Source organism: Scatophagus argus, chromosome 21, assembly GCF_020382885.2.
Source record: "Scatophagus argus isolate fScaArg1 chromosome 21, fScaArg1.pri, whole genome shotgun sequence".
Lineage (NCBI taxonomy): Eukaryota > Metazoa > Chordata > Actinopteri > Scatophagidae > Scatophagus > Scatophagus argus.
In genome coordinates, this window is record NC_058513.1 from 4998276 (window position 1) to 5023953 (window position 25678).

The 25678-nt window shown below is 41.1% G+C and overlaps 2 protein-coding genes across 3 annotated transcripts; one reads left to right on the plus strand and one right to left on the minus strand.

Moving 5' to 3' along the window:
• Positions 1-1025: 1025 nt before the first annotated feature.
• lmf1 (lipase maturation factor 1) lies at positions 1026-20356 on the minus strand. 2 transcript variants are annotated; one of them, XM_046377322.1, is made up of 12 exons: positions 20111-20356; positions 18926-19235; positions 18471-18481; positions 17699-17770; positions 16674-16822; positions 10070-10135; positions 6254-6421; positions 5067-5247; positions 3598-3751; positions 3192-3375; positions 2475-2587; positions 1026-1829 (listed from the first exon to the last, which is right to left on the minus strand). In XM_046377322.1, exons 1-12 carry the CDS (start codon positions 20319-20321, stop codon positions 1643-1645), a joined length of 1806 nt encoding a protein of 601 aa, XP_046233278.1. In that variant the 5' UTR covers positions 20322-20356; the 3' UTR covers positions 1026-1642. The 2 variants fall into 2 exon arrangements, with proteins under 2 accessions (XP_046233278.1, XP_046233279.1); XM_046377323.1 differs by lacking the exon at positions 17699-17770.
• Positions 20357-20796: 440 nt separating this feature from the next.
• sox8a (SRY-box transcription factor 8a) lies at positions 20797-23946 on the plus strand. Its single transcript, XM_046378119.1, has 3 exons — positions 20797-21482; positions 22304-22554; positions 22667-23946. Exons 1-3 carry the CDS (start codon positions 21076-21078, stop codon positions 23443-23445), a joined length of 1437 nt encoding a protein of 478 aa, XP_046234075.1. The 5' UTR covers positions 20797-21075; the 3' UTR covers positions 23446-23946.
• Positions 23947-25678: the final 1732 nt, after the last annotated feature.

Consider the following 25678-nt stretch of genomic DNA (forward strand, 5'->3'; position numbering starts at 1 on the left):
GATAGATATCTTCATCAGATGAGTAGAATCCAAAGCCAAAGATGGGCCCAATTAAACAAACTCAAATTAGTCAGAGACCATTTTATATATTCTCCTGGAATACATGAATCAAAGGGTATTACAATTAATTTTTCAGAAATATCATTTGGGAAAACAACTATCATTGTTACTGACAAAGATAAACGGTTTTAGTGGCGAGCTAAGGGTACAGTCACGCTGATGAGTTTTGGAATTCCTCTTGTAAAATAAGGATGGAAAAAGGAGGGTATGTTACTCAGAAACCATACCAAACATGTACATAACACACTTCTGTATAGTTTGGTTAGCTGTGAGGAAAATGCAACAGAAAGGATGAATCTGGGAGTGAACCCCAAAAGCCCAGGTAGCATGAATTTAACTGGAGAACAGCGCCACCTAGTGGCCACTTTCAGTTACTATAACTTGCACAAGAAACCCGTAATCACAAGCTTGTCTTCAGCTACTGTAAAATCCAGGGTCTCCATGGTGATATTAATGCCAATGAGGACAACTGGGTATTTTTCTTCATTTGCACTCCATGACTACTTGTCACTGTAAATATGTGTAGGTATGTTTTACTCTGTGTCTCTTATTTCTTCTTTAAAATTCAATTTTGCTTTATTGGCATTGATTTCATACACTTCATTTGTGCACTGCAGGTTGTATAATATTTGATATATGTGTTTTTACATCATGGGTAAATTATGTGGATGAGAAAAATCACTTCATTCACATTATAAAGGGTAACATAATATGTTCAGATGTAGTGAAATTTTCAATGATTAGAAAAACTGTTAAGGAGTTATTAACATTTTTCTGCTACCTCCTGCCTGTTGTGAGGTTTACTGGTCAATCACCACCATCAGGGTGATTACGCTCATATTTCTTGAATGGCATTTGTGCATTATTTCTAGTTATTGTGCCAAGTTTTGTGTTAAAAGCTTACAGCAATTCAAGCTGCAGTATAAGGGAAAAAAATAAAAATGAACTCTTGAACCCTTGAAGGCTGAAGTTAGCAGGAAGACTGGAGGACATTTAATTCCATTACTGAACTCTGTAAAGGCCAAACAATTTCAGCATGTTTGTGTTTGTATGGCTCAATTTGACAAAAATAAATCGGTATACTTTCCCATATGATAGCTGAATTTGTTTTAAACTGTAGCAAAATTAACCAAACGTTAAGTGACACAACAACAGCCCCAGAATGTTCAATCTGTCCAAAATATTGTGTCCATGATTAAGTGACACTCCTCACTGTGGGGAAAAAATGGAGGGAAAGCAAAATTTTAACTGAAACCATTTTAATTTAAAAATGTTATTCAAGAGTAACATACTCAAAGTTACTCTTGAATAACATTTTTAAAGCCTTCACTTAAGTTGAGATGAGATACAAAGAGCAGTATTTATTTGTGACATACAGATACATCCCTGTGTGACACCTTGTAGCCGTTTGTGGGTAAATACTGACGGATGTTTGATTTCAGGTTTTATCAAGGAGTTCTTCGTGAAAACTTGTGTTCACCTCCAGACGAATCACAATGAAACTGACTTTGAAGTGACCTCTTTGCAAGTTCATCGCCTACAGTCCTCTGATCTCCTCGTGCTGTGGTCTGACGTCACGGCTTTAGTTCTTGTTAGGTGGTATGTGTGGGTGGGGCCAGTTCCTTGACTGGAAGTAGCCCCTGAGTCCTTCCAGATTGACGGGTGGGAAGTAGGCCCCGATGCGTTTTCTCAGCCACCACTTCCCCTGTGCTGCGCTGGTACTGCCCGGCTGGCTGAACTTGTACCTGAAATGTTCCCCTCGAATCCACCTGTCAAAGAGGACGACCCCGAAAGGAGTTCATTCCCATGAAACAAAGATATTTTAAATCTTAGCGTCTCATGTCCAAAAGCCCTAATCAGCCAGATATGACAGACTTCACTCCTCCTGATCATGATGGTGGAACACAGAGAGCAGTTTTTAGCCATGCAAGCACTTTATGAGTAACAGGTCATCCTGTCTCCAATACAGGAGTTCAGATGAATCCCAGGGCTGACATCCAGACAACTGAACTCATGTGCATATAAACCAATATTTACCAAATTATTATTAAAAAAAAACTTTAACTAACTTTTTTAACTTTTATTGTTGTTAATTTAGAGCTATATACTGTCCTAGCAAATGCATTAGGAGATACCACACAATCTCTACATATTTCATTTATTGTATCTAGCAGGAAGGAAAGACATTATCTGCTGTTTCACCAGAGGGAGCTACAGCACAGAAAACAGCCACTCATGGGATTGACATTGGGGTGATCGCTGCCAAAATCACACCTAATGACAACCACAATTTGATCATGAATAGGTAAAATGTGTTCTATTTGAGGAAATAAAAGCTGAAAAAAAAGTATTTTACGCTGATCCAACTCATACAGAATTAACTGATTTGCTGCGACTGTGTGCTCTGTGTTTACCTGGGAGTTTCTCTGCCTTGGAAGGGGTTGTGGTCGAGCAGAGAGAGGACTGTGCTGTCATTGGACAGCAGTCGCCCTGCTATGTGGATCACCCACTCGCTCTGCTCGTAGGTCTGTGTGACGACACAGAGACGGGGTGTTAGACGCCAAAAGAAAATACAAGAGGGAAAATTAAAAAAAATAAAGAATTATCTTATTAGAGGGGGCATAAGAGGGGACAGGTACGTAGAGAGTAAACAGAGTGAACGCTAAAAGAGATGAGGAGATAGATAAGGAGACTGAGCGAAGCAGAGAAACAGAGATATATAGAGGCAAAAAAGATACCAAGGCCTGACAGACAGACCAATAAGTACATGAAATTACTTCCCCCTAGTGGCTAGATACAGCAGCTGAAGACCAAATGCCACTTAAGTACCAAATAGATGAGGCTCGTTTGGCACACAAGACCTAAAAATTAAGTGATTAAACCATCCAAAAAGGAGACCACAGTGGTGTTTTAGTTTTGCTAACTTCATATTATCAGAACTTAAGAAATAAAAACCTCACATTTAAAAATACTGATTAACAACACAAAAACAGTTTTGGGCACCAGCAACAGCCAAATATCCACACACACACGAAAGTATGGTGAAGACAAGTCTATATATGTATTTTTATTTCTAGGCTAGCGATGTGCTCCACTCATAAATCTTGTCCTGTCGTTGATCGTTTTCTCACCTGGAAGGCGGCAAACCACATGAGCCAGTCCAGTCGGTAGTGGTACGGCGATATAAGGCATGGCCGTCGGTAAATGTCTCCTGGCTTACACAGGAACTGGTACTCCTCCCAAATCGCCTCAGGGTCCTTGGGATCCTGGCTTAGAGTGCCCTGGAAAATTACCTCTGTACGCTCCTTGGTAATGCTGGACAGATGGGTTTGTAAAACAAGGCCGAGGGAGATAGACAGACACTTTTACAGGCACAGACTTTCAAACTTTAGGTGTAAGAAATGTCAGTCGAAACAACAAAATCTGTGCAGCAGGTAGTAAAGTCTAAGTAAAGCCTTTTAAGACATGTTAGAGATTTAAATAAAGTAAGGATCACTTCAGCACTTTCTGACAGATACTCCACCGACTGAGCTGTACCTGCCAAAGGCCCCGTAGGTGTTGACGATGCGCAGGGGGTCGAAGGAGGTGTTCATCACCTGTCTGGAACTAAACAAGTTCAACACCACGGGGACGCTCAGGTATCCAATCAGAAAGCCCAAAGCAATGTTCACCACCCGACGTGTCAGCATCCCTGTATTACATACAGTATGTACACACACAAATGGAAGGAGTGGAGTGGCTAGAAAAGTCTTCATTATGGTTTTTGACTACAAGAGATATTGGATACAGTTTGTTTTTCTGCTACACACTCCATTTAGACCCTGCTCTTCCACAAATTTGATGAAATTGCAGGGAGCAATGCATGTCACGGCTCCTGTTTGGCCTAAAGGAGCTGCTACAGCGTTTGTTTACTTGTCGCAATTTGTGCGCTTTCAGAGGAATTATGCATCTCACGGCTCTATTCTAGGATGTCAAAATGAATGAGTGGCCCAGGGGAAAGCTATAATTACAGCTCAAATCAGGGTGACACATTTGTTAGTGTCTGGCCTAGCAGGGGGATTCATCATTCGTGGAGGACAATGTGTTTATTGGTTCGTGTTAGTGTTGAGTTAGTGCTATTGAGCTTGTGTCCTGTGCGCGTTTGTGCGTGTGATGACTTTAGCACCTCCTCAGTGGAAAAGGGTTTGACTTGTTAGATCATAGGACGCCTGGTGTTGACAAATGTTGGCTGAGTCCACATCAGTTCCTTCCTACCTGTGTCTGCCTGCTAATCCCACGCATGTTAAACACATCAGTGTAATCCAACTAAAACTTTTTTTACGCTAACACAGACACTCTGGGTCTGTTCAAATGATTAAAACACATTCACATGCCAGGTAGAAGCCTATTTTACATTCAAAATCCTGCAATACAGCAAAGACACAAATGGGTCCAATGAGACCAATTAGAGTGGGGCCACTCCTGGTTTTACCACATTTTAACAAGTCTGTATTGTAAAAATGTAAGCGACATCACATTAAATTCCAATAAACCATATGTCATACTTCTCCCAGCTACTCAGCTGTCCGAGTGCTAATGCCTTTTCTACCCATAATTCCCTCTCCAATATGACCAGACCCATGACTTACTTCGGCCCGTTGTACCCATTAGCCTCTAATATTAGTCATACTGTTTTTTTGAAACTACATCCTACACAGTCTGTGGACCCATTGCGTGTGTTTAATTCCAAAATGAGCAGGCTAAAGTAGCAGAGAGTTCTGCAAACTGGCATCTGTCATGGTGTTTCAACTTGCTGCTGAACTGACCGAATCTTTCACTATAGTTGCCATCCAAATATGATTTTAAAATTTCATTATCATATTTTTACAAAATGGTAATGTAATGAGATGGCTTTCTGTCAGCACATTACTGCCGATGAGTAGGTCTTAATGACTTAATGGTCGAGTTAGCTCAGTTAGGAGCTACTTTTAGCCTGTTGATGCTTTGTGAGTACAGTCTCTGAATACCTTTGGTGGGTTTGGGGCTGCGTCCTGTTGCATCCTCATTTTGTATCTCCAACACTACTTTCTTGGCTCCCCATCCAGAGTGAAACAACAAGCCCAGCGACGCATCGTCAAAACAAGCCAGACTGGGAACAATGGTCAGCCAGTTAAGGAAACTGAGGTTCCCACTCACGATCAGAACCACCTACCACACAAGAGACAAGACAGAAAGAAAAAAAAAAAAAAAAAACACAGGTCATGTTGGAGTGGCTGTATTTGACCATATCTGAATGAGTGTGGAGACGAGGCTGGGGAGGACATACATTGCTACATTGGGGCCTGATGAAGCACACCCTGCTTCACTGTCATTGTCATTGCATTCTAAGTGCATGGACACTGGTGTGGATTTGGTCCCCCCCCCCATGTGGCTGTGGCAGCTTCCTCTCTTCTGGGAAGGCTTTCCGTGTTAATGTGGTGGGTTTTGCCCATTTATGCAGTGAAGCATTTTGTGGAGTCAGTCTCTGATGTTGGATGGGGGGGGGCTGGCTTGTGGTCTCTGTTCTGGTTCACCCTGGGGGTGTTTGATGGGGTTGAGGTGAGGGCTCTGTGTGGGCTAGTTGGGTTGTTCCGCACCCGACTCATCTTTGGATGTCTTTGTGGACCTTGCTTTATGTACTGTTGTTGAGCCATGCTGGTGTAGAGGGGAGCTTTCCCCAGGCTGTTACCAGAGGGTTGGAAGCATAGCATTGTCCAAAATGTCTTGTTATGCTGAAGCATTGAGATTTCCCTTCACTGGAAGTAAGGGGCTGAGGCCAACTCCTGAAGAACAGCCCCACCCCACACATGAATTCAATAATAAAGAGGTGTGTTCCAATACTTTTGTCTATATACTGTAAAATCAGACTTCTTTTTACAACCAGAATCACCCCCTGCTGGCCATTAGAAAGACTGTAGGATGAAGGCACTTTGGCATTGGTTTGACTTTTCAGACCAGGAAAGTTCCATCCACATCACTGATCCACAGTCAGTGATTCCATCACATTAATGAGTTCAACTGACTTGTGGATGATGAGGACTGACTTATTTTGAGTTTGGGTAAATTGACATACAGTAACAATGAGCCCTAACGAAGATAACAAAGATTGTGACCATTAACAGCATCAGTGTTTGGTATCATCAGATCTTTTGAGCTGGTGAAGAGCACAAGTTACCTGGAACAGGATCTGGACTGCTCCATTGACCATGCACATCCGCCTTCCCAAGAAGGTGAAGAAGGGGAAGATGAGCTCGATGAGGTGGTTGGACAACGTCTCAAAGTGATGAAACCACCACGGGGAGCGATGCATGTAGTAGGACATAGGGTTAGGAACAGGCTGAGTCTGGGAAGAAGGGCAGGAAGTGAAAAAGTGAACCCCATACTATCTTCAAGCCTTTGACGATGCTAGAGACAGTGATTTGATGCAGCAACTGTGTAGGAAAAGTGATGTTTGTCAAGTTAGTTATGCAAGATTAAGACTTTCTCTAAACACAGACATCTTCTTCTGCTTAAAATGTGAGCTTTCTCTGCTTTAGTTTGGAAATAAAATCTCAAGTGAGCTCAGGATGGGGAGTAATTTATGGACATTTCCATGTCTAAATAAAGATGAAACTTTATTCAAATGAAGGCAACCCCACCTACACACGCACAAACACACACACACACACACAAAACACACTCAGGGGCTTCAGACAGAGCTGTGCAGTGTTCTTGTGCGATGATTAAGTGTGTGTGTGCGTGAGGCGGTTGCTTGTGTAAAAGCTGAACATGTAAACAGTGTCAGGTGAGGTGATGAAAAATAAATACAGCACAGAAATAGGTTGGGAAAAAAAGAAAACAAGACACTGTCACAGTAGTCTATATGCTTACTGTTTTAAGGGGGGGGGGGGGTGTTATTTAACCTGTAGTTTACCAAAACAAGCCTGGAAATCCAAGGGCAAAGAGCCTGAAACCTCAGACAACTAAACATCCCTACCTGGACTGCGAACTAACTGCATTACAAGGAGGAAACTGGAGCAAACAAAATAACATCTATGCCAAAAACGCACCTACCCAGCCCCGTGAGAGTCAGGACAGGAGGGGATCTGCAGTTTGAAAGGCAGCAGTGTGTCAGAGGGGGTTAATAAGGCTTCACCTGGCGCCAGTGGCTTCCGGTGTTGGGTGTGTGTGTGTGTGTGTGTCAGTGTGTACATCTAGATTACCCTCTAAAGTCCGTTGACAGTTGAAGCAGGTTGGGAAAACTGACTGAGCATGGAATAAGTTCTATATTGTAATATGATTTGTCAGGTGACCAAACATTTTCTTATACACTCCACTTAATAACATTTCAAACAGCCCATAATACCTGTCAGTGGGTAACTGGATGAATTCCCTTTGCAAGCATTTATTCCTCCCTTTGCGGAGCTGAATAAGGGGTTCAGTGAAAGTAAGGCTCTGTGGCTTTTGTTAGTGACTGTGGCCACAAACTGCAATTCAACAATAATGTTGAATACTGAAGTGCAGTGTCACATCAGTGTCCATCTATGGTTTGCCAAGATTTCAGTTTTCATTTGTAAGCCACAAGCCAAGAATATACCTACCTGAAATATTATGTATTATTTCTGTATTGTTCAGTTTGGATAATACATGCCAAGAAAGGCTGAGAATTGTATGCTCATGTTGTTTTGTATCAGGATGTGAACGAGATGACAACTGCTTGCTAAAGCAAGCTGACGAAATAACATCAAAAGTTTATTTTGTCTTGAAATGCTTTAATCAATATATCTGTATGTCATGAATAAATTAATCAAATGAATCCATCCATCCATCCATTTTCTATACCGCTTTATCCGATCAAATGAATCAAATAACTATACATAATGGAAAAGGGGTTGCTCATTGTGATAAGCCAGCAGAGCTCAACTCTGCAGTTCCCGTTTGCTGTAATGAGCGTTTTAGCATCTTTCAATTCGTTATTTTTGTTTTGGAAAAACATGACTCAGTCTTACTTCTCTTATTAACCTATTCTGCAGCAGCAACAGGCAGCTGTTTTCAGAGAAATGGCTCTGATAAACCACTGTACACTACCTTCTCAGAAGCAAATGGCCCATATCTCACATTGGTGACTAACTGGTGGACATAGTGGGGCATTTAGCAGCTAAAAAACAAATGTTTCTATCAAGAACTGGTAAAAAGCAAAACAGAGCTACAAGAAGAGTGAATACCGAATACACATTTGTCAGGTGGACAGACAACTCCAAGTGTAAGTGTAAAGCAAGTATTTGCTAGCTTGTCCACATAAACCCTATACGTACCAACTGATATGCAGATCAAAAATAGAACATAAAAGCACAAGCATAAGAAAGGCTGTCATGAGACACACGCGCACACACACACAGATATATATATATATATATAAAACACAGATTGTTAATTGGTTAATTGGAAACCTCACCATGCTAGTTTAAAATATCCAGCTACTCCTGTGCTCAATTTAAAATATGTACAGTACAGATAACACAATTAAGCTTTGGAATTTGGAATCAGTTCATCTATGAATGAGATGAGATTAAATTCAATGAGATTAGATTTCTGTGTAAATTGTCACTGAAAGGCTCAACGTATCCCTAGATTTGCCTTTGCCACTGAATAATTAGAGTGAGTCATCCTGCCATGGAGAATTACAGTCAATGAGCCATATTTTAGAAAGGTTTCATGTTCTATGTGTTTTATATGAACACAGTAAAAATTTAAATAAATATCTTAACAACTACCAGTTGCATTGCCATGAAAATTTGTTACATTGCCCATACTAAACATTAAAATGCTAGCATCATCACTGTGAGCCTTTAGCTCAAAACACCACCGTGGTTAAGTAGAGCATCACTGAGCCACTAGCATGGCTGTGGACAAATTTATGGTTAAAAAAAAAAAAAAAAAGTATTTAACTTTTGTCTCATAATACCCGAAATCAAAGGTGTTTGTACTTATGACTCATTATCACAACTTATAAGTGTGGTGATGAATCTGCATCTACAGAACAGTTCAACCAAAGAATGATTAATCTTGTTCAGAGTGTTACATTTCATTAGGACAGAAACTCAAACTGTTCAATATTTTTTTAAAAATAGAGATAATAAATTACACTCGTGGCTAAAACATCCCCTTCCATATTTCATCTTACCATCACCCCAGGTTGACATCCACTTTTAGCAATGCAAAAACTGTTCTAACTCTGGGAACTAAAAGACAGGGGGATAAATCACAGTAGATTTACAATGCAGTGCAGCAGAAAACCAAATGAATTTTTTTTCTCCAAACTAAATTAAAAGGCAGAAAACCTAGCAGCTACAGTTCATATGAGGATATCGTTCTTTATTGGCATTCTTCAGTTACCCTGGGTACAAACTCTGTAACTGCACCAGCTGTGCGGTCCCTCAGGAGCCAGAGTATTACAGCCTATCCTCCATTCTCAATGTATTTCTGACCGTGTGAGTATCAATAATATATTCTTAAAACGTGTGCAAGTGTGTGTCATCTCCAGTCATCGAGTCCCAAAGGAGTCGGTGTATTCCTGTCTATGCTAATTACAGAAGAGGGCCCTCCTCCCACTGTGGGTTGGTAACGCAGAGCAGTGTGGGACACGGTGGTTCAGCGTCCCACAGGGGAAAAACAAACACAAGATTTGCACAACCTCTCGGTCTGTGTAAGATGTTGATTTATTGAATCCCTCGACAGAAGTTCGGAGAAGTGTAATCTGTTGCCCTGGTGTGGTTAGCCTGATGTGAATTCATTGCCATCTTGTCATCATTCAGTAGAAAAAAACCAAGGCTCAGTTTTTTTTGCATATTTCGATCGTACAAGTTGGGATTGTCAAAGAAAACAGGCATTTGGGAAATTCAGAAACTAGGGTTTCAGGAAATGCAAGACCAATTCAAAATAACATCGCTGTAACAGCAGTTGTTTTGGGTATTTTAACACACAGTACATTAAATACAGTCTGTACACACACCTCGTAGTGGTAGTCCATGCAGGTGAGGTCTCTCCAGCATTTGTCACCCCTGATTTTAATGAGACCCTGGATGAGACAGAAAACACACGTGTCACAGTCTATGATGCACTAAATTCAGCAAGAAATGCTGCTGTAAATCAAAACAAGTAAGCAAGTCAGTAGTGAGTAAGAAAATCAGATTACAGACTGTAGTCATTAAAATTCTATGTTTAGCTCAATTGGTCCAAAATGGATTAAAACCCTGTTTAAAATGGGACAGCTGCTTCTACTGAAAGTCAAAAACACAAAATCACAAGGGTAATTCTTAACAGTACTGAGTGATAAAATGGTATAACTTCACTAACTACATCCATCTGCACCACCCTGATGTTAGAATTTGTGGTTTTGTAAGAAAAATCTCAAAAAACATTGGATAGATAGCTGTGAAATATGGCAGACATTCATGTTCCCCTCCAGATGAACATTAACAACTTTGTAATCCCTTTACCTTTCCTTGAGAACCAAGAGCAGATCAAAGTTTTAATTTGTCCAGTGCTTTGGTTTATGACCAAATACCTGAAAAGCTAATGACTTTTCCAGCAGCCACAGCTGTCTTCTGCACATAGTTTGGTGCTAAACAGCAAATGTCACCACTGTACACCTTCACGGAGCTGCTGGGTGTCTCTAAGCTCTTAGTCTTTTTTTTCTGATAGATTGTGTTGCTTCAAATAGCAAAAGAGTGAAATATTACATCACCTGCAAGTAGGTTCCTATCAATAGAGGAGGATGTTGTTACTATAGAAACTAGAAGAAGCAAAATGCACAAAAGTGACTCTGTGATATGCTATAGAAGTACATGCAGTTCACTACCGTACCGGCTTTAAACAAATACAAACTCACTCCCGTCACCTTTACCTTACAAAAAAATGGCCTTAATAAGCAAACTGAAAAGAGCAAAATGTGATTTGCATGCTGTGTAAACGCATCATTAGCTGCTCTGGCTCTCACAGATGTGCAGCTTTGTGTCCTACTAAGAGAGAGCAACACATAAAGACTTTTTTTGTTGCCATTTACGACTGAAAGCAATCATCCCACTTTCTCAGAGCTGTCAAAAGGCATTTATGGAAACTAAGGAAATCACTAAATGAGGTAGACGAGGCAGGAAATAAAAAAAGATACAACAGATTCTCAGAAAATTATATAATTACTAATTATATTTAAAAAGACTAAAATTATCTGAGAGAGGATTTTCCCATATGGTAAAGGAAATAAAGAAACACTGAAAGAAATGTGTTCTACACTCTGAGCCTGTTTTTCCACATGAACTAAGTAAATACTGCACTGTCCACGAGACATGAGACTGTCAATATTGACACTTCAGCCCGCCACGTGGTTGGTGTGGAATGTGAATTAATCGGCCGCTAACCTCTCTAACCAGATTTGGAAAACCCAGGACATTTCATTCTAGCTATGACTTTGGCTGTTCGCTGCGACTGCTGTCTGTTGAGATGATGAGGCCGAAGATGTTGCTGATAATCCAATTCAGTCATGAGACACTGAAATGTCACCAACTGCATCCTGAACATAAACAGAGCAGTCAACCCACAGAGTCCAAAGCACGCTGGAAAGGATACTGAATTTAATACAATTCCAGAAAAAAAGACCACTGAAATTCCACACTTTTTTCAAAACTCTCAAAATGGATGCAAACTTAAGGACAATTTCCTACTCTTTCATAAGAAAACAGGTAAATTCTCTATCAACTACATCGTTAAAAGAGACCATGAAAAATTCTGTCAACTCACTATACCAAAAAGTCAGAGTGAAAGGTGATTCGCCTTCCGAAAAAAGTAACTTTGTCCCTTTCAAAACAAGTGAGTTAAAAACCATAACTTCCGTCTTCCAGGTGAACTGAGACTGACCAAAGTGCATATGACATGAGGTGAACCACAGCTTTTCAATGTGACAGACCAGCAAAGTGAAGGTTTATATTGGATCCCGACAATTAAAACAGGGCTTGAAAAAGAAAGCAACTTTTGGCACTTTTCCAGCATGCAGTATCTTACAATGTCCTGTTTTTAAAAGACCAAAAAGGTCCTCTCTAGAGTCAGGGTCTGGTTTTCCTTTGGTGCCATGTTTACATGGCAGTGCAAAATGGCGGACTTCGTGGAAGAGGAACTGCAACCTCTGTAGATATCCTAATGTAATGAAAATGCAGTGATTCTTATATTTAGGTGATTATACACTAGTGGAAACATAATTATGGATATTCCATTTCTGCCCCTAAACCCTACAGGCTGGACTTTTAACTAAAACAAGTTCCTCTCACCACTAAATATATCTACTATTGAACTGATCTTAGGTTCTTTCCTGTCATTTGGTCATTTGTTTACAGTCAATAGTGGAAAATAGAAATTGAGCCAAAGAGAACAAACTGGACCATTTGCTACGATGTTCACCGTATGTACGAGTGGCCCAAAAAGCAGTTAAACACTTATCACATTTTTACTTCAGATTCAATGTAATATTTTCAGATTATTTTCTATTAAAGCGCCCCAGGGTTAGGAAGCCATGACAGGTTTTGCTATGGAAAACTGAGGGGGGGAAATAGGGCAAAGAAAGAAGACAAAGCAATTATTCCCTAATGGAAACTCACTGTTTCAGAAAAATATGCATACTTTCCTAAGCTTTTATACCTTTCATTCCTGCTTTAGCATTACAGCTATATTTCCTCAAGCACCATAAAGTAGAATCAAATTAGAGCACTGCACAACAAAACTTTAATCTTTATAAGTTGTTATTTTCCAGTCGTTCTAATAGGTTACAGAGAGGAAAACTTTCCAAACGATAACAAAACCTTGTCCTAAATACGTCAGAACCACTGTGCAACAGCAGTAAAACAAAATCATAGGACTTCATCATCAGCTACACTTGTACACATCAAAGTCACTGTTACGACTGATATTTATCATAACAGTCAAGTGGAACCCATTCCAGTCAGCCAGGTCTACACCAACTCCCTGGATAAGTCACGCTGCCAGCAACACTATATCCCCAAATCCTTAGCAACTGGCAAACCAATCTGATATGCACTCACAAAACACATTCTCATGGTAATTCTCCAATCCCAGTTAACACCCAAAACTCCACACCTAGCATACCATTTCTAACTGCTGGAGTGTTTAACAGAGACGTCCCTGCCAGCAGCGAAATGTGTTATCCAGTTCACAATAGCTGTGCCAGCACTTTCAACAGAAAGCTCATAAACATTAGCAGAAATCAATCATCGAAATGTTTCTCCACAAGACACTGACAAAGAAATATGTAAGAACGAAAGAACCCAATATTCACTGGCTCTATCTTTTATTTATTTATTTATTTATTTATTTACAGGTTTTGTTGAATGCTAATGCACTCACAGTGGTTAGCACTGCAGAAAGTCTACCATGGACAACACCCAAGTAACTAGCTTGCTTGTTAATAAAATATAAGTTGTAAATGAGCACGGCTGTCGTCAGAAGGTGCAGTTTTTCCCTTTATGACTGAGGAAGGCTGGAAACCTCCCCTGCACTTTCAGTGTTTATGCTAAGCTAATGTTAACCATGTTCTGGATAGAACTCTGCGCTAGATGGCCAAAGATTACATTGATATTTATGATCCTGTGTGATGGTGAAAAGCACACAGGCATTTTTTCCTAAAAAGTTTCTTGAGGGTGGGTGTTTTTCTCTTAGCTGTGGCAAATGCTGTGCTATCGGAAAACTGCTCATCAATTAATTTACCTGTTTGAAATGTTCTGATGGAATATTAGGGGAAAAAAAGGGCTACAAAGCTGCATATAAATCAGCACTGTTCTTAAGTCAACGTGGCAGTATTTGCTGTATTATAAGTTTATGATGCAACAAGGTCCTATTAGATCACATCAGCTACACTTTTTACAGCTTATCACCTGATTAGCTGTACAGGCTATTACGTCTTCTACGTCAACACTCAGCATAACATATGGCCAACTGACATTTGTCTTATTTTTGCAGCCACGTGTTGGAAATGACTGCACGTTGGTAACACGCTGTGTCCTCGCTCTGTGTGTCTTAGTTCTGCTTGCTCTAACGTGGCAGTTATTTCCTAAATGAGCCGGTGCTTCATCCAGCTTAGCAGGGTCTGTTTCAAAGGTAACATCTCTAATCTACACATTTGATTCCTTTGATATTAATGGAATATTGTTACAAAACTCTCTCATTAATGTTTATTTTTTATAAAGAAAGATATAGTGTATAGATGAAAAGTATTGGGATGGGGCTGTTGTTCAGGGGTTGGGCTGGGCTCCTTACTTCCAGTGAAGGGAAATCTTAATACTTCAGCATACCAGGACATGTTGGACAATGCTATGCTTCCAACTTTGTGGCAACAGATTGGGGAAGGACTTTTTCTATTCCAGCATGACTGTGCCTCAGTGCACAAAGCAAAGTCCATAAAGACATGGTTGGATGAGTTTGATGTGGAAGAACTTGACTGGCCCACACAGAGCCCTGACCTCAAACCCAACCAACACAGTTGGAATGAACTGGAACGGAGATTGCGAGCAAATTCTGACTCGCCGCAAATGCTCTACTTCAAGAATGGGCAAATACTCCCACAGAAACACTCAAAATCTTGTAGAAAGCCTTGCCAGAAGATTATTATAGCTGTTTTAGTAGCCCAATACTTTTGTCTATATAGTGTATGTTTTAAAACCTAAAGAGTACTTGTATTGAGTCACTGAAACAGCTGGTTGTATAATAAGGGGAAACAGCAGTAAATGGTCATATGAAGGCATTGCAGTCCATTCCAAGTTTTAATATACACTGATCATCTTAATGCATTTACTAAATAATGCCATCATGATGTTGAGATGGAAATAAGGGACTAAAGCACATGAACAGGTCACAAATTGGGATATTTCTTACTCATGCTGCAAAAATACACTCAAGAAACATGATGGGTGGGCTTATACACCCCCTCTCCCGCTCATTTGCTGTGACTGAGAGCCCTTTGAAGCTATGTGCGCTCGAGCACGTCGTCCTCACAAGCAGAAGCTCCAAGCAGTCGCAGAGCAGTGGTGAACCACAGGCTGTCAGACAGATAAATGAATGTGACCAGGGCGGATCAAACACTGAGGGACCGAGACAGAGGCCACGCTGTACTGAACACCGCTTAGCCACCACACAAACAAACTCACAGCGACGGAGTCTTTGCGCACAGGAGCTGTGCTCCAACTTCCTTGTGTCAAACAATTTCAGCTCTCTGCTGTAATCTGTCTCTCTCAAGTCTGCGCAAATGCAATTTATAGGAATGTTCATTACGCATTTGACTCCAGGTTTCGGTACAACACCTCACATAAAGTTACTAAAGACGAAGAAAAGACACGCATTTGAGTAATTGTGAGAACGCCTGTGAGACAGCTTGATTCCTTTGTTTATTGTTCGACGTCTGGATTTAATTTCCTGACACAGTAGAATGTGAGTGCTGAATACTGGATATCCGACATTCTTTTCAGCACTCAAATACAGAATTGTTAAACTACGAAGGAATGAGGATGAAATTCCAACATCTTGATTATCACCAAAATCTAATCAACTGAATCCAATTGGGCTGAAAGTGCAGTTCAACATTACTGGAACCATTAGACTTATCGCCCTTAAGCATATTTTAACAATTATTTAACAGCTACAGTTTCATTTTGTTGATCAGCTTAACAATTAAGCGAATATTGTTGCACAACACATACAGTAAAGCTAGTAACCATTTATGACTAACTGAATTTCTAAGCTTCTAATTGTACACGCCTTAATAGTTGTGGCAGCAGGAACCAAATATCATAAACATATTCCAAAGCTCTTCAGTTCATCACTTTTGTGGACTAATATTTTAGGTTTCCTTCTTCGCTTACAGTTGGGAGTCTTTTCAGTCAAACAGTGCTGAGGTCCTCCTTGTGTTTCAGCTTTCTTCACGGTCCTAACAGAAAAACCCTGCTGGATTTATGCTAACTGCGGTGATTGGCAGATAAAACCGAGCCGGTGGTCTACAATTCACCATGGAAACTGTCAAACAACCAGGCGTGTTGTTTAGCTGACCATATATTTGGGTTGGATTTCCAAATACTGGCAGTGTTTTATAGCAAAGACGCTGCTCCAAAAGTAGCAATATAAAATCAGAAGGACAAACACTGGAATATCCCAGGGAATTCTACTGCTGCAAAATGGTTTAAGTTCTCCATGTTGGCTTGCTGGATATATTCAGGTGTGTGTGTGTGTGTGTGTGTGTGTGCGTATAGTAAATGCCTCTCTGCTTGAATTTACAATATCTGCTTCACCCGAGACAGAAATATCATCAGTGTATGTGCTGGATCTCCGGACAGGAAATGTACTAGTCAAGGTGCTGATGGCGCTGAAGGGGTTTCAGGAACACAACAGCTTCTAAATAAACTCTAATCAATTAGTTTTTATTGTGTTTGACAAGTTAAACAGCTGCTAAGAGAAGTTATGCGAAAGATACATGAAAAATTCAGCCAAAAAATTCTGCCCTGTAATTTTGGTGGCCAGAGAGATGCAGGAAACTCCTGTGTGTGACTGTAAAGTGTTTCACTCACAGCTCCGAGCATGATGCGAACAATGAGCCATCTGAAGGTCCAGATGGAGATGAGGGACGGGGGACAGCGGCGAGGGACCTGAGACAGAGTCCACACGGGACACAGGAAAATGGCCAGAAACCCTGTCTCCAGCAGCTGGCTCTCCCAACCTGGACGGATCGTCAGAATACCAGTTGTTAAAGGTGTTTCTCGAAAAGAAAGGACAATGTGCCACAGAAGAGCAGAGAATTCTTAATGCTATAAGCTGCACACAGCACACTTAAGATGAACCACTGACTGAGAGTCTGTGGTGCTTTAGAAGGCACCGAATATGTGAAAGCTTTCTGCGGATCCCATAAACATGAGGAGACAGATCGCACTAGGTCAGACCTGTCAGATATGTTCTTAGCTCACACTACAATATGATATACTGGGAGTAATAGGACGACTCTATAACAAACTGCTTTGAAACAACCTCATTTTGTGATTTTGCCTCATTTTAACACAGAAACTTTGCTGATGAAGACAGTTGAATTTTACTTTTAAAGCATCTTTGGGGTTTGGACCCTGGTTATATCCCTGATTTATTAACTCCTTCCAAGCCAGAATGTAGCCTCAGATCCTCTGGCTCCTCCTTTAGTTTTGTTTTTGTTTTTGTGCTTCAGTAATTCTTACCTTTCTTGTTGTTATTATCCACTTTTTTTAATCAGGTAATTTCTCTTATTTTATGTCTCTGGAAAGCACTTGCTTTTAAAAAGTGCTATATAAATAAGGAATCCAACCTATATCACAATATATTTAATGACATTCATGAGCCACAATGTAATTTGCAGCCTTTTTGCTTTTTAAAATGCTCTGTTGACTGTAGCCACTTCGAATGTCCAGTCAGCACAGCCATCTAGATGGCTAAAGCTATGCTAGTGGGGTTATGTGAAATTTGGAAACAGAAGTGGACATTAGCTACTGCAACTGACATCATTTGCCTGGAAAGCAGATTGTGGACACCTTCAAGAGTGATCATGATCTAAAATCATCAGATCACCCACCACTTTTATAGATGAACAACTGGAACAACTGGAGGAGCTTAGTCTGCAGACTTAAAGCTGCACTGTCAGCTGCTATAAGGTGATCAGAGGTCCAAAGGAAAATACAGAGAGAAGGAAGGAGATGGTTACAGAAACAGAAAAAAAAAATGTTTTTAAAAAAGAAATAAAATCCACAACTCCCAACCACAGACACAAGCCTGGCATCTCTGACTACAAAGTGCCATTAACCAATGACAGAGCTGACACTGACCTCCCCACTTATCCTCCTTACTATTACATTCATGACAGTAAGGAGGCAAAGCACTACACAAGAGCGACTGTGTTTTAACCCAATAAGTGACTGGAAACAATTTGTGAAACAATAATAAAAAAAAGGCTGAGACTCAGAGGCTTAAGTATTAAAGCAGATTTATGTGCAGTGAATGAGATATCATTTTTGTTCTTTGAGATCAGTTCCCAACAGAATCATAATGGGTGTTTTCAACCGTCCATAAATCCAATAATGGGACTGGAGAGATATCTATTCTGTAAAATTATGTCCGTTCCTATCCCATAGACATCTGTCTGAAAGATTGGTTTGAAGATCTTTACCACAATGGTTTCACTATAAACAAACTCAAATGACATCCAAACCTGAGTGCTTTCACACAAATGCTTTGTCTCAAATCCAATTCTTCTATTTGATGTGGAGAAACAAAGGAAGCAGTCCTGGATTTTTGGCTTATGGTTGAAAACCATGAGGCCCTTGGTGTGGACCTTGAAGTTCACTTACCAAAGGAGTACCTAAAAGGGGGAGGGGAAAAAAGACACAAAATTAAATCATGCAAATTTGATGCATTCTGTAACATTTAAACTAAGGGACTTAAAGGAAGTAGCCAGAATGACCTTCAGAGGGTCTGATACAAATAAACATTTTCATTTTCATCTCCTGCATGCACCAAACTAGATCGAAACTACAAGAATGAACAACACTTGACCAAACTGGAGATCATTTTCTTCTTTGTCGTACTTCATCTTTTAAAGCTGAAATAATTAATCTGGGGATAGAGGAAGAAGTCTAAAACGCCCCGTTACATGTCCAACAGACACAAAGGCTAAATACACCTGGAGTCATATCTCCACCAGGTTCACCAGCTATTTGCCAGCTTTGTCTGTTGTTTGATGCTGGGAAGGCTAGCAAACTAAAACAGACTAAAAGGCTCCAAAGAGCTGAGATGCCAGACTCACCACAGTTGTCCCACGTTGACCAGGGAGTGGTAAAGCACCCACAGTGTCACCATGATCACCATATTTGCCATTCCCGTCACTAGGACAAATGCTGACAACGCCATCCCCCCCAGGGCAATGCCATCCAGGTTGGCATCCATGTTGCTCCAGTCTAACAACCAGAGGATGGAGGGTGTGTACGCGAAAGCAGCCATGCCTATCTTACCCCCCACGTAGCGCTTAACGCTGTTGAGGTAGTTCTTGCAGGGCATTAGGCCATTCTCACCTATCAGCTGCTTGTTCTGATTGTAGGCAACGCTGAACGCCACGACTACAGAAAAGAGAGGAGACAAAAGGTCAGAAATGTCATTCAGTGCTCATTTGTTCAATGCACATTTCATTTGAAATTAAGAGTCACAGAGTTGGATATTACATCTCTCCCCCCTAACATTCCACAATCTTTTTCTGTCAGCAAGTAAGGTGTGTTTGATTTAACAATACAACCAGTCATGTCATACTGGTTGTATTAATTTAACAATACAACCAGTATGACTTCTAACTTCTGCGCAAGGTCAACATGTTCATCTCTGTGATATTTATGGTCCAGATATGAAGGCAAAGTTGACATCTGAAGAGCGGCCAATTTAGAGAGATTAGTCCGTGTTTTGCAGAGGAAGTTGTCCACCTGGCTTCACTACACCATGACAATGAGTGAGTCAGATGCGGTCTGCTAAGATGATCAGCCACAGTAAGCCTGAGACCATGTGTTTTCCCCCCTGCAAAGGGAAACTGTTCCATCCAGGTCACGGAAACAGGAAAGTGCAATCAGTTTCCTGCACAGGTTGGAATGAGTCACTGTAAGTTAAGTTCATACGCATTGAAAGTAAAGATGCATATCCAAAAAAGTCAAGACACCACCTTCTAGGTAACTCTAGCATTATTGACTGTGAGGAGACCAGCTGGTCAGGGAAGACAGGACTACTCCAACGAGAGATGTACAAAATAATAGAAAAGGTAACAAAACCAATCCCACATTTATCCCACTCGCACACAGGAACATGTTCAACAGTGAAGAGTTCACTTTATATTTTCAAACGTCAAAGGTTCTGGCTCTAACTGGGGTAACGACTGCACATCACTTTTAAACTTTAGTGGAAAGGACTCGCTGAAAGTGGAAACTTCATCAGTAAATGTCAACATGCTTACAGTAAATAAAGGCGACGGAGCGCAGCAGCACAATGCGAGTGAGCCAGTAAGTCCCGGTCCGTAACGACTCAACTCTCTTTCCCTTTTCTGTGTCTTTGCTGGGCTCTGCTCCATTGTCTTCGATGCTGTCAGCGGACTTTGTCTCTGTCTTACTGCCGTCGACACGTCTTTTCCTCACGGAGCTGCCAAAAGCGTTGCTGGCTGCCGCCATGTTTGCGGAATTCACGGTCACGTGACTAAACACACGTGGATCATCATCATCATCGTCATCATCATTGTTATTATTATTGTTATTATTGTTGTTGTGTAATAAATAAAATGTAAACGAATTAGAATCTTTCCTTTGAAATTTAAAATGTGAAATGTTAGCTCTAATTTAGTAAGCATATATTATTATTATTATTAAGAAGAAGATTGTAATATTTATTATATTATTGATTTATTGTTACTTTTGAATTAATGAGTTAGAAACGTTTAGTAGTGTCTTGTATGTCCTAACATCATATACAATAGCATAGAAATCTAAATTAATTCATTCCTGCCTATGATAAATCCGATCCAAACTTGTAACTATTATTTCGTAGACGAATATCCAAACTGTAATCTTATTTTTGCTTTAAAATATAATTGTAATATCATCTGCTTTACCCTGCTTAGTTATGCCAAACTAGGAGGAACTCTGCTAGCAAAACTTTGCAAAAGCCAATAGGACATGCGGGGAGGAGAGACGTAAGATCTAAATCTCGTTAAGGTGCTCAGAAAAAAGAGGGACTCGGCAAAACTTTGCCTGGCTGATAGATGAGAGAGTGTGGAAGGAATGGCAAGTTTAAGACAAGAAATGTGGGGTTTTACTTGATTTCAGGGTGAAACAGTTTCTTATAGAAGCGTGCGCATTTACGCACGTGCAGAGTTCCTCGGGAATCTCGGAGACGCGAGACTATCAAGCAACTTTTTACCCACCAAGAATGACAGAAAAGAGCAAGTCCTTGGCTGACCGGGCGCGCAGCCCAACAGGCAGCGACAGCTCTATGTCCCAACGTGGATCTGATACAGAGTCCCTGACCTCTCCGGGGTCCGACAACCAGGAGACAGTGCGCCATTCCGGGATTACGCACAAACCAGAGAGCAACGCGGAGGATGAGCGCTTCCCCACCTGCATCCGTGACGCGGTGTCTCAAGTGCTGAAGGGTTACGACTGGTCTCTGGTACCCATGCCCTCTCAAGGGGACAGGGGGCTGAAGTGTAAACCTCATGTGAAACGGCCGATGAACGCGTTTATGGTTTGGGCTCAGGCAGCGCGCAAGAAGCTGGCGGATCAGTACCCACATCTGCACAACGCCGAACTCAGCAAGACCCTGGGCAAACTGTGGCGGTGGGTAGGCTGCTGGAGCTCAACTGGAGAGTAGCAACTTAATCTAATGAGCACTTAGTAGGTTTATTGGTATTGTTACTAAATCATTAGATCACCACAGTAAGTGTGTCCATAAAACAAAGTTTGAATTTTATACAAAATGCAATACAATACAAACATACTGTTAAATAAAAGGCCAATTAAAAGATATAGTTTGGTTTTTTGCAAGAGCTTCACTGTCAGTGGATCCAATTCTGGTTGACTTCTAATGCAGTCTAATTCATTTTAAAATGCAGCCAGCGGTGGGTGAAGTATTCACATCTTTTACTGAATAAAAGTCCTGCACCGAAAATGTCACTAAAATAAAATCTGCTTTAGTGACAGAAATCGTTACAAACGAACCCGCTGTGAAGGGTTGCAACTGAACACAAAATTCACAGTTTGGATTGCGTGACAGTTTTGAGTCATGAATTAAAATAATAACAATAACAAGGTTACGGTTAAATTAATTCATAAATGCACTCTTGAGTTCTGATGTGGCTGTCCATGCTCTGTGGTCTTGCTCAGTGTCCCAGTCCACAGCACTGACTGATCTGACACACATTCAAAAGTCTGTACCACAGACAGGCAAAAACTTTCTGCATGCTGCTGCTACACCACCTGCCGCTGGTGCCCTTCATATTTTTTCCACCCCTGACCCTCAAACAGCTTAAATCCTCCACTGTATGCAAGCAGAATTTTCCTAGCCAAATTTCCAACTTAGGGAGCCATAAGATTTCAAAATGCCAGGGTAATTGAGGAGTCAACAATCAGTGTCAACAACTAATTCTTCTCATCCTCAGACTTCTCTCTGAAACAGAGAAGCGTCCTTTTATTGAGGAGGCCGAGAGGCTGAGGCTGCAGCACAAGAAAGACTATCCAGACTACAAATACCAGCCTCGGAGACGGAAGAGCACCAAACCGGCGCAGGTGGACTGTAGACCTGGCCTGGTCCAGCAGCAGCATCAGCTTGGCTTGTATAAGACAGAATCAGGCATGTCCAGGCTGGCTGGTGCAGAGGAGATGCACCATCATTACCATCCGGACAGGACAGGTGGGATGACTGCCACCATGCAGATCTTAAATTTATTTATTAGCTTTTTTTTCTACCTTTGCTGCTTTTGCATTGAAATACTGATTGTTTTTTCTTTGATTTTTGTTTCCAGGTCAGTCTCATGGACCTCCAACACCTCCAACTACCCCCAAAACCGACCTTCACATGGGGAACAAACACGAGAGCCACCGGCCTGTGGACAGCAGCACCGGCTCTGTTCCTCCAGTCAGCCGTCAGAACATTGACTTCAGTAATGTAGACATTTCAGAGCTCAGCACAGACGTCATCAGCACCATCGACGGCTTCGACGTGCATGAGTTTGATCAGTACCTCCCTCCCAACAACCACAGCTCCACTGTTCTAACTCCACCAGATACCAGTCATGGACATAACCACCCTTCTGGAACCTTCATCCTACCCAGCATTCACTCTCACTCCCACAACATTCCCACATGGACACCCAAAATTGGGACTTCCACTGGAATGCCACCATCCTCTTCCAGTCATGACACGCATGGGCTCCATGAGGACACCAGCCAAAAACCTCAGATAAAAACTGAGCAGATGAGCCCAGGTCACTGCAGCAGCTCTAGCACCTGCACTCCTCCACCTCCACAACTTGAGTACACCTCCCTTGGTTCGGGTATTTGCCCTTCCTCCACTTCCTCCTCATCCTCCACCAACCAGTCTGACTACACTGACCTTCAAAGCTCCAGCTTCTACAGTGCCATCTCCGGGTACCCTGCCCATCTGTATCAGTACCCATACTTTCACTCCTCTCACAGGCCTTATGCCACACCGCTTATCAACAGCCTGGCCTTGGCAGCACCTCCACACAGTCCTCCCTCTGGCTGGGAGCAGCCTATTTACACAACACTCACCAGACCTTAAAGAGGAGTAAATCCCCCGCAAACTGCCACAAAACTGTGTCCAAGTGGTCTGCTTTAGTGTATTATAAAGCAGTATTTGAAGAGTATCGATTTCTGAGGGACAGTGATGATATCTGTTGGCCAAAACTTTAAAGGGCCCATGTTGTGTATCAATGTTACATTTGTGTTACACTGACTGTTACGTTACATGTTACATTACATTTGCAATTCAGTGTTTTGACTCTTGTTTGAGTCCAAAGGAGAAATGACATTTGATCCTGCATTGGAGTCTAAAACGTTCCATTAAAACTCAACACATAATGAAATGTTGGAATGCGAGTAACATCTATTTAAGAGATGGGGTTTCAGGTTTAATAACACTTTTTCCACTCTTAATCTGGCTTTACCTTTACCTTCACAGAGATGGGGTCCAGAGTAAACTGTGACATTAAAACTTTTTTCCAATTATAAGATAGAGTTATGTGAACGCTTTACTTTATTCTGTGAGTTCTTGCTGCCATCAAGAAAGTGTTTTGACTCATAGAGACTACAAAATTGCATCTTCTTCTATAATTAATATAAGGTATCAGTGTTTGTTAAAATAGTCTGAAATTTTGGGAAATACACTTTTTCCCAAGAATTAGATGACCAGATTTATCCTCCTCTCAAACAAATGAACACAACACTGACATCTCATCACCGTTCAAGTCGGAAAGTTGGTTATGCTGCTACACGGCTGTTAAACACGCTGCTATTTCACCAGTTAGTTGCTAACTGTGTGTGTTTGTTGTTTAGTGCGAGCAGGCAACATGTTATATCTTCTTTGTTTAGTCCATACAAAATCAAGACTGGTTATTTTTTATGTAGCGACATACTGGAGTCTTGTCATAAACACCATAAAGCAATGTTTTGTTTTCAGGTACTGCTAACCAGATGGATTTACCTTTGGACAAGTTAGCTGTTACCCTCATTTCCATTCATTTATGAATGGAATTTTCTAATTTAATTCTAATTTTCTACTAGCTGCAGCTTCATATTTAACAAATAGATATCAGAGTGGTATCAGCTGTTTCATCTAAGTCTGGACAAGAATGTAACTTAGCATTTTTGCCATAATATCAAACTACTCCGAATTACTTATTTACATAAATCATAAAAAGTGCCTTTTGAGAGTAAATCTGAACTCATGTGCAAACTATTGAGCACTTTATCATCTTGCAGTTATGTGATTTAGTGTTCAAAATGTACTACTTCTAGAAGAACTGCTGTCCAACAAGGAGCAACTGCAGAATAATATGAAAACCACAGATCACAACATCAATCACAACAAACTCAAAGGAATGTAAGGGTGAGAGTTGCAGCACTCAGCAGACACAATACATTACCATTGATCTGTCCCTCTCTGCAGCTCTCCAGTTTGTTTCCAGTCCAACAGCTGCTCCTGTTGGGTTTCCTGTGAGGAGATTCGCTAATTTTACAGCTCCAGCTCTGGCTGGAGTGTCGGCTGCAGGGCCTGATGGACACAACAGCTGGGCTGGATTTCTCAGGCAATGTAAATAATAACAAAAATGCTCCGTTGACCTATGACACGGGAAAAGGCTTCAGATTATTGACATGAATAAAGTCTGACTTTAATATGTGTTTAAAATCAACTCAAGGATTCAAAAACATTGTTAAGAACTCAAAGAATGCAGTCAACACATAAGACCATGTAAAGTAGAACATAAGGTTAAGCAAAAATGAAATATTGGTTATTCCTATAATATTCAAGCCACTTTTCCATTAATAAATATTTGTTACATGTGCCAGCACTTCACTGACCATATTATCTTCAGGGCAAACACAGTGGCTGCTGGGCTGAGGTCCCACCCGCTTTTACACATTTCCTGTGTGGGTACGACCTGCCGGCTGTAGCTCAGTGGCTCACTGTCTGAGCAGTTTAACATGACAACCTGGTTGCCAATGACAACAAGAGAGTCAGACAGAGGCATCATTGATTTACCCATAATTCCGTAAGTCCCTGGAGCCAGCGAGTGTATGTGGAAATTTGTGTACGAGTGGCGAGATCATCAGGTCACACTTGTGTCCCGCTGTGAGTATGTAACTGTACACATTGCAAGCTACTTTTATTCGTAACTGATGAGCACCGTCTAAACAGTAAACAGTATTACGCCTTTACAAACAGGTAAATGCTGGAGTACTGCACCTCTTTCAATGACTTTCTCAGAGGTGGGTGACAAAGGAAAAACCATCAC